At 46.1% G+C, this 18310-nt stretch overlaps 1 protein-coding gene across 1 annotated transcript; it reads left to right on the top strand.

Moving 5' to 3' along the window:
• Positions 1-753: 753 nt before the first annotated feature.
• SLC30A2 (solute carrier family 30 member 2) lies at positions 754-16835 on the top strand. Its single transcript, XM_063312185.1, has 8 exons — positions 754-933; positions 3695-3909; positions 4607-4753; positions 8736-8889; positions 11164-11323; positions 12051-12156; positions 13105-13239; positions 14652-16835. Exons 1-8 carry the CDS (start codon positions 875-877, stop codon positions 14795-14797), a joined length of 1122 nt encoding a protein of 373 aa, XP_063168255.1. The 5' UTR covers positions 754-874; the 3' UTR covers positions 14798-16835.
• Positions 16836-18310: the final 1475 nt, after the last annotated feature.

Here is an 18310-nt window from a genome sequence, read left to right as displayed (position 1 = left end):
CTTAGCAGGATGTGCGAAATCGGCTGAGGGAGTGGAGGCGAAGTCGCATCGGATAGCGGCCGTATTTGCGCAATTTTTTAAGCAGGCGCGTGTGCAAAGGATGTCGGACCCCATCGCGTTTGTGGACGCGGCTGGGTTTGGGAAGGGAGTTTAGCCTCTTTTTTAAAATGCCCATTTGGAACTATTTTGTGGTTTTTAGGCGCGTCCCAGCTCAAAACGACGAGAAATTGTGCGGCAGGGATCCAACCTTCGCGGCCAGAAGGAACTCCATGAGCAACAGGCAGAGCTGAAGCCGCTTCTAACCAAAGCTATCCCGAACCACGGTTTACTTGAACCACGGTTTCCCGACTCCCCCCAACCGCAGATCCACAGGGCCCGACAACCCGGGCTGGCGTCGCCCAACTCCCTGGCTGCAGCCCATCCCGCGTCAGCGCAGCTAGCCGCGCGACCCCGTCTACCCGCACCCGGGACGGGGCGGCTGGCCTGGACGGCCCCGCGCGGTTGCATTCAGAAGAAGGAAGCCCCCGGGGTTGGCGGTCGACGCTGGACCGGCGGCGGCTTGTCCTCCCCCTCTCCTCTTCTGGGGCTCCCGCGAAAGACAGGGCGTGGAGCCGAGCGTCACGGAGTGGTGGGGGGGAGCGGGGGCGCGCCCTCCCCGTCTCGGCAAACTTTGCAGGCGGAGCGCAGCGCCCGCTTCTCCCCCCGGGGCTTTGCGCACGAGTCGGCGACGTTTTCACCCGGGCTGCTGCTCGCTCAGCCGAGATAAGAGGCGGCGGAGCTGTGGGCGACGCGCAGCTTTCGGGGGAGGGAAGAGCCAGGAAAAGGGGGCGAAAAGCCGCGGCCGGCCGGGGAGCAGCGCACCTGTCGGCGAAGGATGGAGCCCAGTCGCGGCGGGGTGGAAAAAAGCCACCTGCTCAACGGCGTGGAAAGCAGGTGAGTGCGGGGGAGGGTCTGCCCCGCGGGCCTGTCGCTGGACTTCTCCGCCCCGACGACGCTGCAAACCCGCTCTGCCACGGGCTCCGTTCCGCCCCACTCCGAAGCCGGTTCCCGTCGCCAAGTCTCCCGCGCGTGGCTAGCCCAGCCCAGCTTTAAAGCGGCCTCCTGCAGCCCGGGCTTCCTCGGAAGTAAATCCCCATCGGCTCCGAAATAAGGCCCGCTGCTCAGGTTAATGGGGAAATGCCCTGACGGATGGCCGTCTTGGCTAACTCCCATTCGCTTTGGAAGGGTGCGCCCCAGTCAAATGAATTTCCCCTCAGCAAAAAGATTGGAGTAAGCAGCCGCACATTTGGAGTTATTTGCTCCATTTCAACTTTCTCATTAGGCGTTCAAATATCTCCCCCCCCCTTTTTTTTTTATCTCAGCGTTGGCAGAAAATAAGGTGGGTGCTTCCTCTTATTGCCTCCCCCCGATGTTTAGGAAAGGGAGAGGTTCTTCAGCATGAAGCAATTATTTGAGAGGCTTCACCTGTGGAACTTCCACCTGTTAGGTATCTGCTAAGGGAAGGCAGCCGCAAGCCCTATTTGGAAAAAGGAAAAAATGGCAGCCAGGGTCCTGCAGGCCTCCCCAGCTGTGCGTGAGAAAGTCATTATCTCTTGCAAACAACTTTGCTGTCCTTTAAATGCAATCAGGAAGACATCTGGGGGAAAAACCTACGCAAAGCAGTAGATTCTGGTTTTTAATCCACTCATCCCTGAGAGCGGGACCCAACCAGAACCGCCAATTGCTCTGGGCTAGTTAAAGTCAAAGTGGGATCCTGCAGCTAACAAGGCTGGAAGGAGGAGATTCCTTGGAGTTGTAACTGCAATATTTGGGTTTGAAAAGGACAGGTAGAGCCAGGAAGTTCTGGGCTATAACATTTATTTATTAGCTGTCTATCCTAGCTTTCATCAGAAAAAATGCAATGCTTCTTCTGACTGTTTCCCCCTTGTTTTATCTTGTCACAGCCCTGTGTTGTAGGCTTGGCTGAGAGGGAATAGTCTAATTCACCCAGTTGAGTAAAGGCCACTCAGTGTATACAGGTAGTCCTCGCTTAATGACCACAATTGAGACCAGAATTTTGGTTGCTAAGTGAAGTCATTGAGTGAATCCCACCCAATTTTACAACCTTTTTTGTGTCTGTCATTAAGCCAGTCACAGTGGTTGTTAAGCGAACCACATGGTTGTTAAGCAAATCATGCGATTCCCCATTGATTTTGCTTGCCAGAAGCTGGCTGGAAAGGTCAAAAATGGCGATCACATGACCGCGGGATGCTGTGACAGTCATAAATACGAACCAGTTGCCAAGTGCCCAAATTGTGATCACATGACCATGGGGATGCTGCAACGATCATAAGTGTGAGCACTGGTTGTAAGTCGGTTTTTTCAGCTCTGTCATAAGTCTGAACCATCACTAAATGAGTGGCCATTAAGTGAGGACTACCTGTACTTGGGGGAGGATGGGAAGGGTTGTTAAGCAGCCAGAAGCAGCAACTGTCCATCAGGAGGTGGCATTTGAGCACTCCCTTGACTGGCTCCATTCCAATGAGAAATGCCTCTTTGAAGTTGCTGGTGGCATTTCCTACAAAGCCTCTGTTGTAGCCTTTCTCTATCCAGTACTACCTTCTAGGACCCACTCCCTGGGTTCAGATTGCACCTCCCAGAATTCTCAACCACTGAATTTTATGTAGCCATGCTGAGTGATGATAGCAAAATATAAAAAGCTTGGTGTATCCAACCGAAGGTCTTCTAATCAAGAGTCAAACATGTGCTTCTGGGAAGCATGCACACAGGATGTGAAGGTTGCAGATGTTTTCCCTGTTGAAATGCCATTCATCAGCTGGTACTCAGGGCCGATCTTGGTAAGCAGATGAGAACCTGTACCTAAGCCAGAGACAGGATGCAGCTGCCAACAAGGCAAACATGATTTGGGGCAACCCCAGTTTTCAGACTGTCAGAAGGGACTCTTCTACTTATTTTGTACTTTCTGGTTTTTATCTGGACTACCGTGCCCAATGTTGAAAGCCACATTTAAGAAAAAAATAAGTCAATTGCCCTGATTCACAGTAAGTCATAATACGATTTGATGTTTGGTGAAGGTATTAGTTGGGTTCACACAACACCTCATTAAGCCATTGGTCATTAAGTCATTAAGCCATTGGTGTGGATCCTAAACAATCAGCTTGGGTCATAAAATACCCCGTGCCTTAAACCACAATTTGCAAACCACTGTGGCTGAGTTCAACTGACCATCACACAAGCCACCTTACAGCTTAATGGGATGTGTGGGTCAGATTGCTGTGCAAAACATGTCCGTGTGCTTTCTAAGACACAGTTTATGGTGTAGTATGCTGAGCAATTCCAGCCATTCTGGCTCATAAATTAGGGCTTAACTCAGTATGTTCAGGCTGGCTGACTTCCAGATGTGTAGACATCAACTCCTAGAACTCCCCAGCCAGCAGGCTGGGAAACAGTGGCTTACAACGGTTAACCCGGTGTGGCGCATTTCTGAACTTGGAGCCCTCCAGATGTGCTGCACTTTAACTCCCAGAATCCCACTCCCAGAATCCCCAGCCAGTGAAGTTCAACAAAGCACTTAACGCAGGCACAGTTAAGCAAGAGAGGCTAATGGGAGAAGCTTGTATATATGAGCATTAATGCTTTGCGGGTGGAATATCTCTGAGAGAATCCTCTTCAAATGGTGTTCTTTACAATGCAGGTCCTATTTAGGAGTCTCAGGAAAGGACTTCCATGGTCCAGTGGTCGGCTACGTGCCCGGCCTCCCTTCTGTCGAGCTGGACCTGAAGGGAAGCCTCCACTGCCACTCCAGCTGGGCATCTGGCAGTGGCAACAGTGCTGAAAAAAAGCGAGCCCGTCAGAAGCTCTATCTTGCCTCCATCATCTGCTTGGTCTTCATGACGGGGGAAGTTGCAGGTAGCGTGCCCTGCATGGTCCTCGTAGGCAGTTCTTGGAGGGAAGCTGGTGGTTGGGGTGATCCAGGAGCACCTCAAAATCAGGGCAAAGGGGTACAAATTGTTGGAGCAACCTGGTAGAGCAAGGTTTCTCAACCTTGGCAGCTTGAAGATGTGTGGACTCCAACTCCCAGAATTCCCCAGCCAGCCACGCGTGGCTGGCTGGGGAATTCTGGGAGTTGAAGTCCACACATCTTCAAGCTGCCAAGGTTGAGAAACACTGTGGTAGAGAGCAACAAAGATGACCTTGATGGAGATATGCAAGAACCTAGAGAAAAGAGGCTGACATATTTTTAAGCCCTGGGAAACCAGTTAATATTCAGAAGCAGCTGGCGCCTCCCTGATTCACTGGATTATCAGAAGGGGGAAGAGGTAACAGATAACAGCACAAGCAGACTTGGAAGATTCTGATATTATAGCCAACTCAATAAAAGTAGTTTTAGCCTTCCTGGGGAGTTGATTTCCTGGGCTGGTCTACCTGGTGGGGCTGACACATTCCTGAGGTTGTGCCTGCTGTGAACACATTGAGCAGGCGTGCTACTGATTGAACTGCTCTGGGCATGTAGAAATTGAGACTGACAGGGAGGAAGCTAGGCAGGGACTCTTGATCAGGAAGGAGAATTGGGGCAGAGCCCATAATCCTCTGTTGTTCTCCCCAGGAGGATACTTTGCACACAGCCTGGCCATTATGACCGATGCAGCCCACCTATTGACTGATTTTGCTAGCATGATGATCAGCCTTTTCTCCCTCTGGATGTCATCTCGACAGCCTACTAAAACAATGACTTTTGGATGGCATAGAGCAGGTAATCCAGAGTTGTAACGGGATGTGTAGTTCCTGGAATATAAGCCCCACTAAAATGGATGCCATTTATGTCTGAGTAAATATACTGTACACACGGTTGAACTGAGAAGTGAGTAGAGTCGGTTCTATGGCCAACCACATGTAGACTTCAGAGCAGGGATCATAGAATTTCCAGTGATTGAGCTGTTTCTGCTTTAAGAAGAGAAGATACCCACCTTGCCCAGAAGAGAATCAAGTCTCATTTATTTTCTAATAGAGAGCCAGCCGGTGTAGCGGTTAAGGCATCAGGCTAGAAACCGGGAGACTGTGAGTTCTAGTTCTGCCGTAGGCATAAAGCCAGCTGGGGGACCTTGGGCCAGTCCCTCCCTCTCAGCCCCAGGAAGGAAGCAATGGCAAACCACTTCCAAAAAACCTTGCCAAGAAAACTGCAGGGACTTGTCCAGGCAGTCTCTGAGAATCAGATACGATTGAACCGATTAAAAAAAATTCCAATAATAATAATAATCAGCAGCAATTTAACTACCGCATTTCACATGTGTTCCAGACTTGCCTGTTATCTCAATAAACTTTTTCATACCCCCACAATGCAGGCCAAATATTAGCACAATATTTACAGAGGGGACTTCCACACAAATTCATTTGCACCACTCTCAGATCGATTCAACACCTGGGTCATTCCATGCTTTTGTTTCTCGTCAGCAGCTAAGCTATTTCCTTGTGATTTAGCTGTGGTGGGGACAAGAATGGCTTTGAAGCCAGTTGGCTGGAAAAGCCGGATTCCTGCTGACCTGACTGGGGGCCATTTTTCCTTTGGAGAAAACTCCTGGCTCCCCTCTTGGCTCCTGAGCTTTGGCTACTCTAGCAGGTCCTTTAAGTGGAATGCTGCTTTGAAAGCTTTGCATCTCCCTCTTAAGCAAGTAAGGGTGAAATTGAAAGGATTCTGGCCCTTCCATGCAGCTGCTGGCTTCATCCCCACACTAACTATAAGTAGAATGTTTTGTATCACTGCACAGTGCTTGGAGAGTATCTTCACCTTCCTTTGGAGCCAGTTGGTGCTCCCTGTAGCTAGAAGGTGGAGGAGCATTATATATGGCAGCTGGCTGATGCTTCACCTTTTCCTTGGTCTCTCATCCTTGCTGCCATTTCTTTTGGCATGGAGCAAACTGCTTGAAACCCCAGCTGCCCCTTGGGAATTATGGAGGAGGGAGGAAAGGCACCATCCCTACAGGAGCCATTCTCCTGGCCAGAGAAGAGCAGTCCTGAGACCAAGGCTACAGGGGACTGTACACCAATAGTATGTATAAGATTTCCTCCAGAGTAGGAGTCATTTGATGATTGATCACATGCCATCAAGTTGTCGACTTTTAGCATCCACACAGATAGATTTTCTCCATGACGATCTGTCCCTAACCTGGTCCTCCAGGTCCTCCAAGGGTACACTCATCACCACTGTGCCTGAGTCCCTCCACCTTGCTGCCCTCTGTCCTCCTCTTTCCTTCCACCTTTCCCAGCATTAGAGCCTTCTCCAGAGAGCTGGGTCTTCTCATAATGTGTCTGAAGTAGGATGACTGGAGCCTGCTGAGCAGGAGTCAAGCCAGTCATTAATCTGCTCAGCTTCCCAAACCCCACAGAAGTCCTATGGTGTTTGTTTATTTATTTGGTAAATTGATGTAGCCGCCCATCTCACATACATGAGTCTGAGCAGCGTACAAAGTTAAAAAGCACAAAACAACACAACAAAATAACCAAAAACATAACAAGAATTAAAAAAAACATTAAAACAATTTAAAACAGTAACAATAAGAACCATTAAAAAAAACAGTTGGCAGGAGAGTGCACACAACTTCCATAGCAATACAGCTACTTTGCAGGCTCCATACTCACATTACTGGGTCCCCAGGCTAGATGGCACAGCCAGGTCTTCAGGCCCTTCTGGAAGGCCAGCAAGGTTGGGGCCAATCTGACTTAAGGGGGGATGATGTTCCAAAGGGCAAGTGTCACAACCAGGGCCGGCTCTAGGGCACCGAGGGGTCCCAAATTATAGGGGGCACCAAACTGAAAAGATTTCCAAAAAAAACCATAGAAAAGCAGTAACCACTGAGCCAGCAGGCCCCCTCAAGGGTTAAATACAATTTTGCAGAATTGTCACCATATGACAACATTGGGTGCTGATGTAATTAAAATTACTTACTGTGGAAATAGGGTGAAAATGTCCAAGAAAAGGGGAAAAAAATAGTCCAGGGCTGAAAAGCATAAGTGAAAAGCTTAAAAATGCAAAGCAAAAAAGAAACAAGAGGGTGCCTAACAAAATTGGAAGATGAGCCAATTTTGGAGGTGCCAGAACATGACTTTGCCTAGGATGCCAAAATGTCTAAAGCCAGCCCTGGCTGCATCAGGAAAGGCTCTCCTCCAGTGCCCCTTCTGCTGGGCCTGATGGGACAGGTAGATGTCCCTCAAGTAACTGTTTGTTAGGGGGCCACAGGAGACAGCGCTGTAGGGAAACAGCCTCTGTGTAGTTTTCCCTCATCTTGGCAGGGGAGAAGCCCGTCTGGGCTTTTAATTTCTTCTCTTGCCCTCTCTGGCCCAGGAAGCTCTGGGAGATGGGTAGCTGTCTCAGTTGAATCAAATCAACAAATAAATCTGCAGCCTCTTAAGCAGTGTCTCTCAACCCTGGCAACCTTAACATGTGTGGACTTCATCTCCCAGAATAGAGAGTGGGTTGATTATAATCCAAGCCCTATTCCTTTCCCCATCTCTAGGAAATTTTCCATCAACTTCCACCTGCAGAGCCCAACTGGTTTCTTTTTCACAGGAAAGCAATGCAGGTTTTTGAAGATGCTTTCTCTGCTCCTTGATGGTGGCTTCCAACCTACGTTGTCCTTCTGTGTGTGTGTTCACAAGGCACACTCAGTCAGCGACATGCTCCAGCAGCTGCCTTTGTCCTGCAGGCTAACCTTGGTTTGTTTTAAGCTCACTTAGCTGCTTTGTAAAATTGGTGTGGTCGATGAACTCAGGAGAGTTGGCTGGTTTAAGGTGCTGTGCAAAATAGCCAGGGTGAACAAAACCTGTGCCTTTTCTCTGGACATCTGCCCAGCTTGCTGTGGTGACGTATTGCCAATCTTCAGTGACGCTTTTTCTGTTGGCTTCCCAAAACAGACAATGACTTTGGTTTAGTTCCTTGTCTTTAGTTCCTTGCCTTTCCTTGTCTTTAGTTCCTTGTCTTCCTCATGCCCATGAGCTTCCTTCAGGTGATCTGTCCCTAGTGATCCAGCCAGCTCCCTGAGCTTCTGCCTGTATAGTTTGATCACACACACACCTTACAGGTACTTAGTGCCTTAACTGCAACACAACTGGTCATTGGTCCTTAGTGACAGTGAGAATGACAGACAATGACAGGGACTCTGGTTTTGTTCCTTGTCCTTAGTTCCTTGTCTTCCAGGAACTTCCTTTAGCTGATCTGTCCCCAGTAATCCAGCCAGCTCACACGCATGCTCGCTCTTTCTTTCTTTCTTTCTTTCTTTCTTTCTTTCTTTCTTTCTTTCTTTCTTTCTTTCTTTCTTTCTCAGAAGACAACTCTTGGCAGTTTGTTCCATAAAACAGAAAAGCATAGTAAAAACATAATAGCTGATAAAAACACGAAACTTCATGTTCATTTCGTTAATGTTATTTGTTAAGCTTTGGCTTCGTATGAAAACTGAGCCCATCGTGGTTTGGTCTTATACCATGGTGAACTGCCTAGATGCTAAACCAAACCAAGGTCGCCATGGAAGCCATCTCCTCAAATAGAGCTGGGCTGAAATGAATCAACTGCTCTTTCATGTAATGGCAGAATGAGTTGATTTGCTGAAAGAACATTTAGTTCATGCGTATTTGGCAGATGTACTCCTCATTAATTGTACCTTGGGTCAGTGAGGCAGCCAGTGCAAACTTGGGAGTTTTCCAACCATTAACGCCAAACCCAAATTTTCTGACTTTTGCCGCAGAGATTTTGGGAGCCCTGCTGTCCGTACTCTCAATCTGGGTGGTAACTGGTGTGCTGGTTTATCTAGCAGTGCAGCGACTGATTTCTGGGGACTATGAGATAGAAGGAGATGCCATGCTCATCACTTCTGGCTGTGCTGTGGCAGTAAACATCATGTAAGTATGAATGTTCAGGATAAAATTTGAACAACTTCCTAAAACCCTTGAGAGAAACTCAGGGAGTTTTCCAGCTGACGGGCCCTGACCCTGGGAATACATGGAAGCTTCTTTGGGGATGGGCCAAACAGGGCTTCTCATTGACCTGCTTGGCATTTGAAAGGCTCCTGATTGAATTCAGCTAAAAAAATTGGGTGGGAGGAAAGGCATTTGCCAGAAACTCTGGAGCAGGTATCTATAGTGCATCTCTGGATACCAACCTCAGTGTCTGCCAAGCTCTCTGTCCCTCCTGATGGTTTTAAAGCTCTTTTATTTTGAAAAAAGCTGGAAGGGTCCTTGACAAGAAAAGTGAAGGGTCATCTCCTAACACTGCTATTATCTACCAGAGTGCTTCTGGGCTCCTCCAAAAAGTAAAGTGGTAGGTGGCTGTAACCCAGTGCTTTGTTTAGAAGTGTGCATTTTCCCAAACAAAAGACAAACTGCCTACCTGGGCACACCCCCGCAGAGGGGCAGGAGGCAAGGAAGGAAGCCCATTAAGGAACTTGGAACAATTTCACCTCTATGTGTTGCCAATCTGGACCTGGATGTCTGCGTCTGCAATTGTGCCCATCCCAGCCAAAGTCTCCATTGAAATGAACCACAATGCATTTTGCAATGCAAACTGCAGGTGCAGAATCTGGATCAGTGTTTCTCAACCTCTGCAACTATAAGACCAGTGGACTTCAACTCCCAGAATCCCCCAGCCAGCATGGCTGGGAATTCTGGGAGTTGAAGTCCACCCGTCTTGAAGTTGCAGAGGTTGAGAAACACTGATCTGGATCATAGTAAGGGGCAAAGAATTAAAGCTTTTCCCTCCCCCACCACATACTACACTAGGGTTCTGATCTGGGGATGGTCATTTGTGAACAGGGAACCCTTTGTCCCTGGGCAGAACTGCTCAGCTAAGAAAGTTTGCAATTTATCCCTAACATTCAGAATCCCTAACAGAATCGCTAACATTCAGAAAGGGCCTGTGCAATTTATTTGCTTGCTTGCTTGCTGCCTGGTTAAAAAAAAAAAAGAACAACAATAATAAAAATAGCAAATCCTCCCATTCTAAGTTCAAAAGCCAAATAGACTGGCAGTTCTGCTTCTAGAAATGGGGACAGCTGAACCAGCCTGATCAAAGCCTATGCTCATATGTTCTCTTTCTGAGTCTGTTTTTGTTTCTTAACCTCCCACAGTCCTCCTTTAGCATCTTGGAGAGACAACTTTATCTGGTGTGGAGGTGTCTATTTGCTTCCAAGTGAGATTGCATTTCCCTTCTGTTCATGCCAAGAATAACAAACTTCCCAAGTCAATCATGGTTAGCTTTTCAAACTCACAGGGGTTTGGCTTGGCTGGCAGCCTGGCTTCTTTCTGGAATCATCTGGAGCAGTCTTTCCCAACCTTGGCATCTTTAGGTTGCATGGACTTCAACTCCCAGAGCTCCCCAGCTGAAGTCCACCCATTCTTAAAGTTGCCGAGGTTGTAAACACTGATCTGGAGCAACTTGTCCTCAGGAGGCTTCTCTGCCCTTCGGTTGCTTGTGTCTTTGTTGCAAAGTGGGCTCTGATGAGCAGTCGGTCCCATCCTTTCCGGTCCTGTGGTTCTTATTGTAATGGCGGCTCTGTGGAGAGCCGATGTACGATGAGGCAGAAGCAGGGAATCAGGATGAAGTCTCCTCTTTAAGCCTTCGATAGGAAGAGATGAGGAATGCCTTATTGGCAAAAGGAATTGAGAATCTGTGTGGCCTTTATTTTGTCTTATTATAAATATCCATTTGTTTATTGCATTGCTTCCTTGGGGAGGTCAAGAAAAAATACCTGGGGAACATCCCTTCATTTTATCCCAATGAGGTATGGTGGACAGAGAGGGGGATCAGTAAGTTCCAAGATGAGTGCGGACTTGAACCTGGATTTCCTGTAGAGGGCAGAGGGAATGGCCTTGAAGGACAGGAGCAAGAGCTGCTACCAAGGCAGCAGTCAGATAAAAGGGCTCTGAGTCGGGCCAAAAATGTAACATGAGTAAGCGTCTCAGACAAGCCTAGTTCATATGAAGATAAGGGGAAGGAGGGGGGAAGCTCATTCAGACTTGCAAGATTCTGTAACTGTACCTTTATAATAAAAGTAATAATGACCTACATGGCATCAGTTTCCTAGTCTGGTCTACCTTGAAGGGCTGACATTTCCCTGGTCTAGATCCAGCCTCTTAATGACTATGCTACGTTGGCTCTTTATTAATGTCTTTCTATAGAATGGGCATTATCCTACACCAATCAGGACATGGTCACAGCCATCACAGTCACAAGGAGGGGAGTCCAAATACTAGTGTCCGAGCTGCGTTCATCCATGTAGTTGGAGATCTTGTGCAAAGCATCGGAGTCTTGGTGGCAGCCATCACAATCTACTTCAAGGTAAGAGCTCCAACAGAGAGAGATTTTTTTTTCTCAATAACAGGATGTCTCCAACAATCCTATGAGACTGCCATTACTGCTCTCCCATTATAATGCTGATCAGTGGGCCACAAGCTTAAAGCAAGAAATGGAAATATATATAAAACCAGTTAAGTCAAACTCATTCATCCTGTGGGATTACTGAAGAGTTTTGAGGCTGAGAGCAGAAGCAATTCACCTACCAGGAACTTCCCACTTCATACCTACTTCCCAGAACTTAACTTGAGGGAGTAGGGATGAGGCAACCACTCTGTAGGAAATTAGCCATTTTGTTGTCAGATTTTGGCAATGTGGATTTGGGCTGCTGAGGTGCCACAGATAGGGGGCTTCATGTGGACTACAGGTTGCGTGCCCCTGATTTATCAAGAAGACAATGACCCCACCGTTCCTATGCAGAGATCGCCTCTGTTGTAGAGTTGAACTGCTGATTCTAAAGTAGAAACTGGAAGCCTCTGGTTCTCCAAAAGTTAAGGTGGTTGTGATTTCAATTCTTTATGGCCAAGCTGGTTGGGTGTGACAGGAGGCAGCAACATCAGGAAGGCCATGGGTTCTTCTACCCTAGAGTAAGAGTGCTGCCAGTACACATCAGCTGTGTCTCGCTGATGGGGTAAATGCCAAGCAGATCATAGAAAGGGATTCAGCACTTGAACAAAGAGAGGACTGATGCACGATTTTTTTCTTGTTCTAGCCAGAATATAAATTCGTGGATCCTATCTGTACCTTTGTGTTTTCCATCCTGGTCCTTGGAACAACGCTGAGCATCCTCCGAGATGTTGTCCTTGTGCTGATGGAAGGTCATTTCCTGGGGCAGGGGGATGAGGTTGAGAGAGTTAAGTTGAATTCTGAAGGCAGCAGGCCCATGCTGACGTGTGTGATGGAGTAGGAATAATAAGATATGACATGCAGTAGTATACCACCCAGAGGTAGTATACCACCCCGTGTTTGCCGTTGGAAGCTCCTTTAATGCTTTCACAGCACTGGTTGCAAAGTGGCAGGAAAGCATCGTCGATTGTTATGAACCCAGGTCCCTCCCCACAGCTGGATCCCTCTTCACAGCTGGATGCTACACATCTGCATTGTGCATTGCTCCCAACCTTTGTCTTCGAACTGGAGGGGATAGCAGCCTGCTCATCCATCCTGCCACCCCCCAGTGAGCTCCAGAAAGCAATTTACAAACCACTCTTAGAAAGATTATCCCAAAAGGAAAGCAGATGGGATCTCCCCACATGCACACACCTTTGAAATGGCTTGCTGATCCAGTGGAAGAGCTGAGTTCTAGAGAAGGGAAGTCTAAAAAGCACACCATCCACTTAGAATGCAGAGATGTTAATTTAATTCGATGAGGCTTTTAGCACATCCCAGGAATCCATGGGATGCTATTTACTTTACCCTATCCTCTCTATTGCTGGGCACTGAAATCCAGTTTGAAGAAAAACAAGTGCCTTATATAAATTAAAAACTCCGTTAAAGAAGGTCTCACCCAGCTTCTGCTCAGATAGAAAGACTGGACTTTGGGAGTCTCCGAGAAGAGAGGAGAGGAGAGGAGAGGAGAGGAGAGGAGAGGAGAGGAGAGGAGAGAATTTCACAGTTGAGACAGACACGGAAAGCATTATTTCATTATTTAAGTAATTGAGTCATCCAAGAAAGGAAACGAGAGGGGTGATAGAGATCTAGAACCAAATAATCCTGCGCATCCTGTTGTTTTGACCCATTTCTTCTATCTCCTCCATACTGTTGCACAGGTACTCCAAAAAGTGTAGATTTCAACGATGCAAAGACCCTCCTGCTCTCCATAAGTGGCGTGAAATCTCTTCATAGCCTTCACATCTGGGCTCTAACAGTGTCCCAGCCGGTGCTGTCAGTCCATATTGCAATCAGTAAGTTACACCATTGTAAGGCAAGCTTAGAATCTGCACCATTCTGGAGGTTAATGCAGGCCCACAACGAGGGTCTGTGTCACCCGGGGCAAGCATGGATTCCACACACATTTTGGCACCCCCCTGAGCGCTCATTTTGGCGTCCCCCCAGCACGGCGCCTGGGGCACATGCCCCGCTTGCCCCCCCCACCAGTTGTGGCCCTGTCCAGAATTCTGGGAGTTGAAGTCCACATATCTTAAAGTTGCCAAGCTTGAGAAAGCCTTAGAGCATGCAGATATGATAAGGGAGGATTTTTTTTAGTTGTGGAATATTTTTTTTTAATTCCCACCTGGTTTAAACTTACTAACTATTGCAACAAAGACATAATGGTGTTCACTACCCGGTTCTGGGATCCTAGATAATTTAATGAAGTAATGTTACGTGTAGTTTGCCTTTATAGTCTCTTCCCAGTACTGTAAGTGAAATTGGATAAAGTGAAAAAGAAAAATGATTGGATGGAGTGTTCAAGGAACAATGCGCTATACTGGGAATTCAGAAAACACCCTGGAACAAACTTCTAACCAGTTTTCTTGTTGTTGCCAAGAAAACTCCATAAATGTTTCTCTAAAGCAGCCTTTCTCAACCTTTTGACCCTGGAGGAACCCTTGAAATATTTTTCAGGCCTCGGGGACCCCCTGCACAGTCAGGCTCAGTTATAGGCCGGAAGTTACAACATTATTATGTTTGTTTTATGGGTAGGCCTCTATAGATGCATTAACAATGTTCTTAAACTAAAAATAAAGAATGAAACTTACTTCTTCCTGAATTTGAAATAATTTTTTAAATAAATTGTGATCTCCCAGGGAACCCCTAGTGACCACTTGCAGAACCCAAGGGTGCCACGGAAGCCTGGCTGGGAAACCCTGCTCTGAAGTCACCAGGAATTAAGCTTGACTTGAGGAAGACTTTCCCGGTGGACTGTGGGAAGTTCCACCAGCCTGAATCCATGTGGGCTGTGCACACTCTGAACATTGCTTGGAAGAAGCATTTTCAATCTCACAGGAGTGCAACACCACACTGTCATTCGTTAAAATAGCCCCACTTTTTCAGGCCTCTGCCCAAGGCTGGAAAAACAGTGCCACTGCTCCCTGTTGTTAAGGCAGCTCTCACGCCACCTTCCTTTCAGATTATGCAGAAACCTGAAAAAAGTTAGGTGGCTGTTAAGAATAGCAGAGAAGTGCTGTGCTTGCATTTGCACAAGACCTGAGGCATTTTTTGCAAACTTGTTTTTGAAGCATACCCAGACTAAGTCAGTACCATCCTTGCCCACCCTTTGAGTACTGGCCTTTGAGAGGGGTGGAGAGTTTGATTTTTCCAAATTCCCCAATATTTGTACCTTGCCCTTTGCTTTACTCTGTCACTTCTGTCCCAGGTAAAGATGCCGATGCCCAGACTGTCTTGAAGGAAGCGAGCTGCCGACTGCAAAGTGCTTTCAATTTCCACACGACAACAATCCAAATAGAGAACTATTCGGAGGACATGAAGGATTGCCAAAAATGCCAGAGCCCCTCAGATTGATCCACTGAGGGTGGTTGCTAAGTAAGCTGGAGACAGATGTTCAGCCCTGTCAGAGCTGCTACCTCAGAGTATCCTCAGTGTAACCTGATTTACTGATTCCTTGTGCGCAAATCCTTCTTCTGGAGCCATCCAACTGAAAGTGCAATTTTTAGTTGTATGAGATGAAGCAAAGAACCAAACTTCCTTCCTTCCTTCCTTCCTTCCTTCCTTCCTTCCTTCCTTCCTTCCTTCCTTCCTTCCTTCCTTCCTTCCTTCCTTCCCAGATAGTTTTATAAGAACAAACAAATAAAATGGCAGGAATTCCCTGTCTATTTATTTATGAGGTCATGGTATCTGCTTTAAGCATCATTCCATGTCTGCTTACTAGGCAAGATTTCTTAAAGCACCTCTCAAACTTTAATTTCCTATAATACACACAATCCTATATTCACTATAGAGAGTCAGTTTGGTGTAGCAGTTAAGGCACCAGGCTAGAAACCAGGAGACCGTGAGTTCTAGTCCCACCTTGGGCATGAGGCCAGGTGGGTGACCATTTCTCTCAGCCCTAGGAAGGCAGCAATGGCAAATCACTTCCAAAAAACCTTGCCAAGAAAACTGCAGGAACTTGTCCAGGCAACCTCCAAGAATTGGACATGATTGAATGGAGAAAAAACCCCCCACTATATTCAGAAGTCTCATTGGCGTTCTAGAGCCAGAAGATACTTGGGCCATTTTAAAATCTGGGTGCACACAAGCAGAGCACCTTCTGTGACACCTTAAAGCAGCCTTGCCTTTTCCTGGGAATTCACCTCTCTGTGTTTCTGGGAAACATGCACTTGGTTTTAGGAGTTGCAGATGAGTGGTAAATCATGTCCTCATGCGCTCCGAAGCACCTTTTTGCTTCCAATTGAAGGTCCTTCACAGCCCTGTTTGATACTCACATTGCAGTTAAATATGACCCTTTCTGTATCTCCTATTGGAAGGGAATAGGAGAAAGGGAGGAAAGAAACTCAAACTTTTTTGGCAGGGGCAGCCCCCCAGGGGGGTCAAAAAAGTCAAGTTGGTGATCATGACATCACACTGAAAAAGGGGTGATGCTTGAATTGTATAGTCATGGTGCTCTCCTGATTCTTTGCTCCCCCCAAAAGATGGCCCTGCTTTCTTGGCAGAAATTCTTGTTTCTAGAATCTACTAACTCTTTCCAACTGCTTTTAACCATAAGTTCTTTTCTGTCTGGACTTTCACTGTCTACATTGTCAGCTTTAACGTCAGTTTCGCTTGTCACCTGCTTGTAGCAATTTAAGGATGTGGCCTCTTATCTGTTTCCTCTCTCTAGCTGGCGGGATGACTTCAGTCCTACAACATGTTAGCACTCTGTGTAAATTAGCCTAATAGTCATGTTCATTTCCCTATGGGTTTTCAGCCCATTTCCTAATGCTGATGTTGGAGGCCACTCATTAAGATAATCTGCCACTGAGTTCTAAATATATTTGTTTTATTATCGCATCAACAGATGTCCATTCCCATGACTTGCTGATGAAGGCTACTTGATATGATAGATGGTGCAGTGCTCTTTAGAATAGCCTTCTCCAACCAGGTGGTCTCAAGATGTTTCGGACTAGCTGGCAGTTACAGGAGTTACAAATCCAATATATCTGTGCTGGATTGGGGAAGAATGCCTTGTCAAGCAAATTTCTGTCATCTATGGAGACTGAACTGTAGCTGTATTAATTAAACAAGAACTTTAATTTAATTAGCCTAGATAAAGTTAATTTTGCAAGACTGAAATCTGCCCACTCATGGCATTTTGAAAAAAGCTTTCATTTTTCTCCCTCCCCATTTCTATATGTTCCTCTCACTGCAAGATCATATAATAGGCTGAAACAGAACTTCTAATTTTTTAAAATTGGAAATTGCTTCCCTGCCCCCCATGGGTTTGCCCCTATGCAGGGTGATATTGAGACCAGAATACTATTTATACCAAGCCAGCATTTTAACTGTGTTTTGGTAAATAAGTCACAATGACTGGATTCAGTCATTGTGGCAAGCCATAAATGATGGGTTATCAATCAATCAATCTTGTTTTTATGTATATATATGTATTAATGTAAGATTGTTATTATGTATGGTTTTATTGTGTCTGGCCTTAGGGCTGTAATAAACGTGATTGATTGATTGATTGATGGGTTACAAAGGGCAGTGAGCTGAGTTCACAAATAAGCAAGCCAAACTTGAGCGAGCCATACTAATATATTATATATTATATTATATTATATTATATTATATTATATTATATTATATTATATTATATTATATTATATTATATTATATTATTATGGCTTAGGATGATGGAGCGCAGGCAAGATTTAGCCCTTGTGCTAAGTGTAATGTGACTGGTTTTAGTCTGGCCTTATGTGATCTGTGAATCCAGCCTTGAAAAGCTGTAGCAGATGAAACTTTTAAGGATGCAGAGATGAGTGATGGGAACAGTTCTGTGTCTACCAGTTGAAAGCCAGGCTGCTGTTAAGGGTGGGGGAAGAAAAGGTAGCATGCTCAACCTTGTGCATCTTTTTCAACAGGACTGGAGTCAGAACAGGGCTTTTATAAGAAGGGACTCTGATCCCAGGGTTCTACCAGCATCCTACCCTGATCTTGCCCCAAATGGTACAGTGTCTCTTAGACTTATCCAACCATTGTTGTGCCAAGATAACAATAACAAGGGCAAGCTTTCTATCACTTCAACCACAGATGAGTGATGCTATGAATATGCTATAACCACTAGGGGAGATTGTCCACTCCTGTCTTACATCATCTTCTGGCATCACCCAGCCATTGTTGGCACCATATAAAGCCTATCCTCATTGCTATTAGCTCAGCATAATAATGGTTGGATGGCTTTCCATCCTGTCTCACTGCTATAGTATTACCTGGAAAACTGAAATGACAGCCATGTAGGCATCATAGTATGGCTTCTCATAGCAGTGAGTAAGTCCATTGGAAAAACACTTTCATTGGGTGTGCATGTATGGGGTTATATTTGAGATTATGCCAACTCTGGTTTGGGAAGCATGCTGGTTATTATGACTGTGTGAATATTCAGTTTGGCCCCCTGATTTGAAAACCATTTGATTAAATCTCTAAGTTGCTTTTGAATGAAACTGGAAAGTTGATTCAGATAATTGAATCAGCAGTCTCTGAATTGACGCAGACAATTTCAGATGCTTTTGCATATGTGCAGCAATGTTCTTCTTCCAACTCATTCAGAAATCCAAATCCAGTAACTGGATTTGGGCATCCCGTTTGAACAGTCGCTCCAACTGATTTGTCTGTTCAACTGGAAACAGTTGAATTGGATTCATTTTTGGAGTTGATTTTTGAAATCAGATTCTGCATGGTTTGTACAAGCCTGTAGGCTACAAGAATCAAATGCGTCTTTTAAAACAATGTCCACTCTTAACTGATTAAGCCTAATTCAAATCCTCCAGCCAACCACTAGAGGGCATCAGAGATTTATTTAACGTGTTATGGCCTCAC

This window comes from Candoia aspera, chromosome 10 (assembly GCF_035149785.1).
Source record: "Candoia aspera isolate rCanAsp1 chromosome 10, rCanAsp1.hap2, whole genome shotgun sequence".
NCBI classification, from domain to species: domain Eukaryota; kingdom Metazoa; phylum Chordata; class Lepidosauria; order Squamata; family Boidae; genus Candoia; species Candoia aspera.
This window is presented reverse-complemented; position numbering and strand designations above follow the sequence as displayed.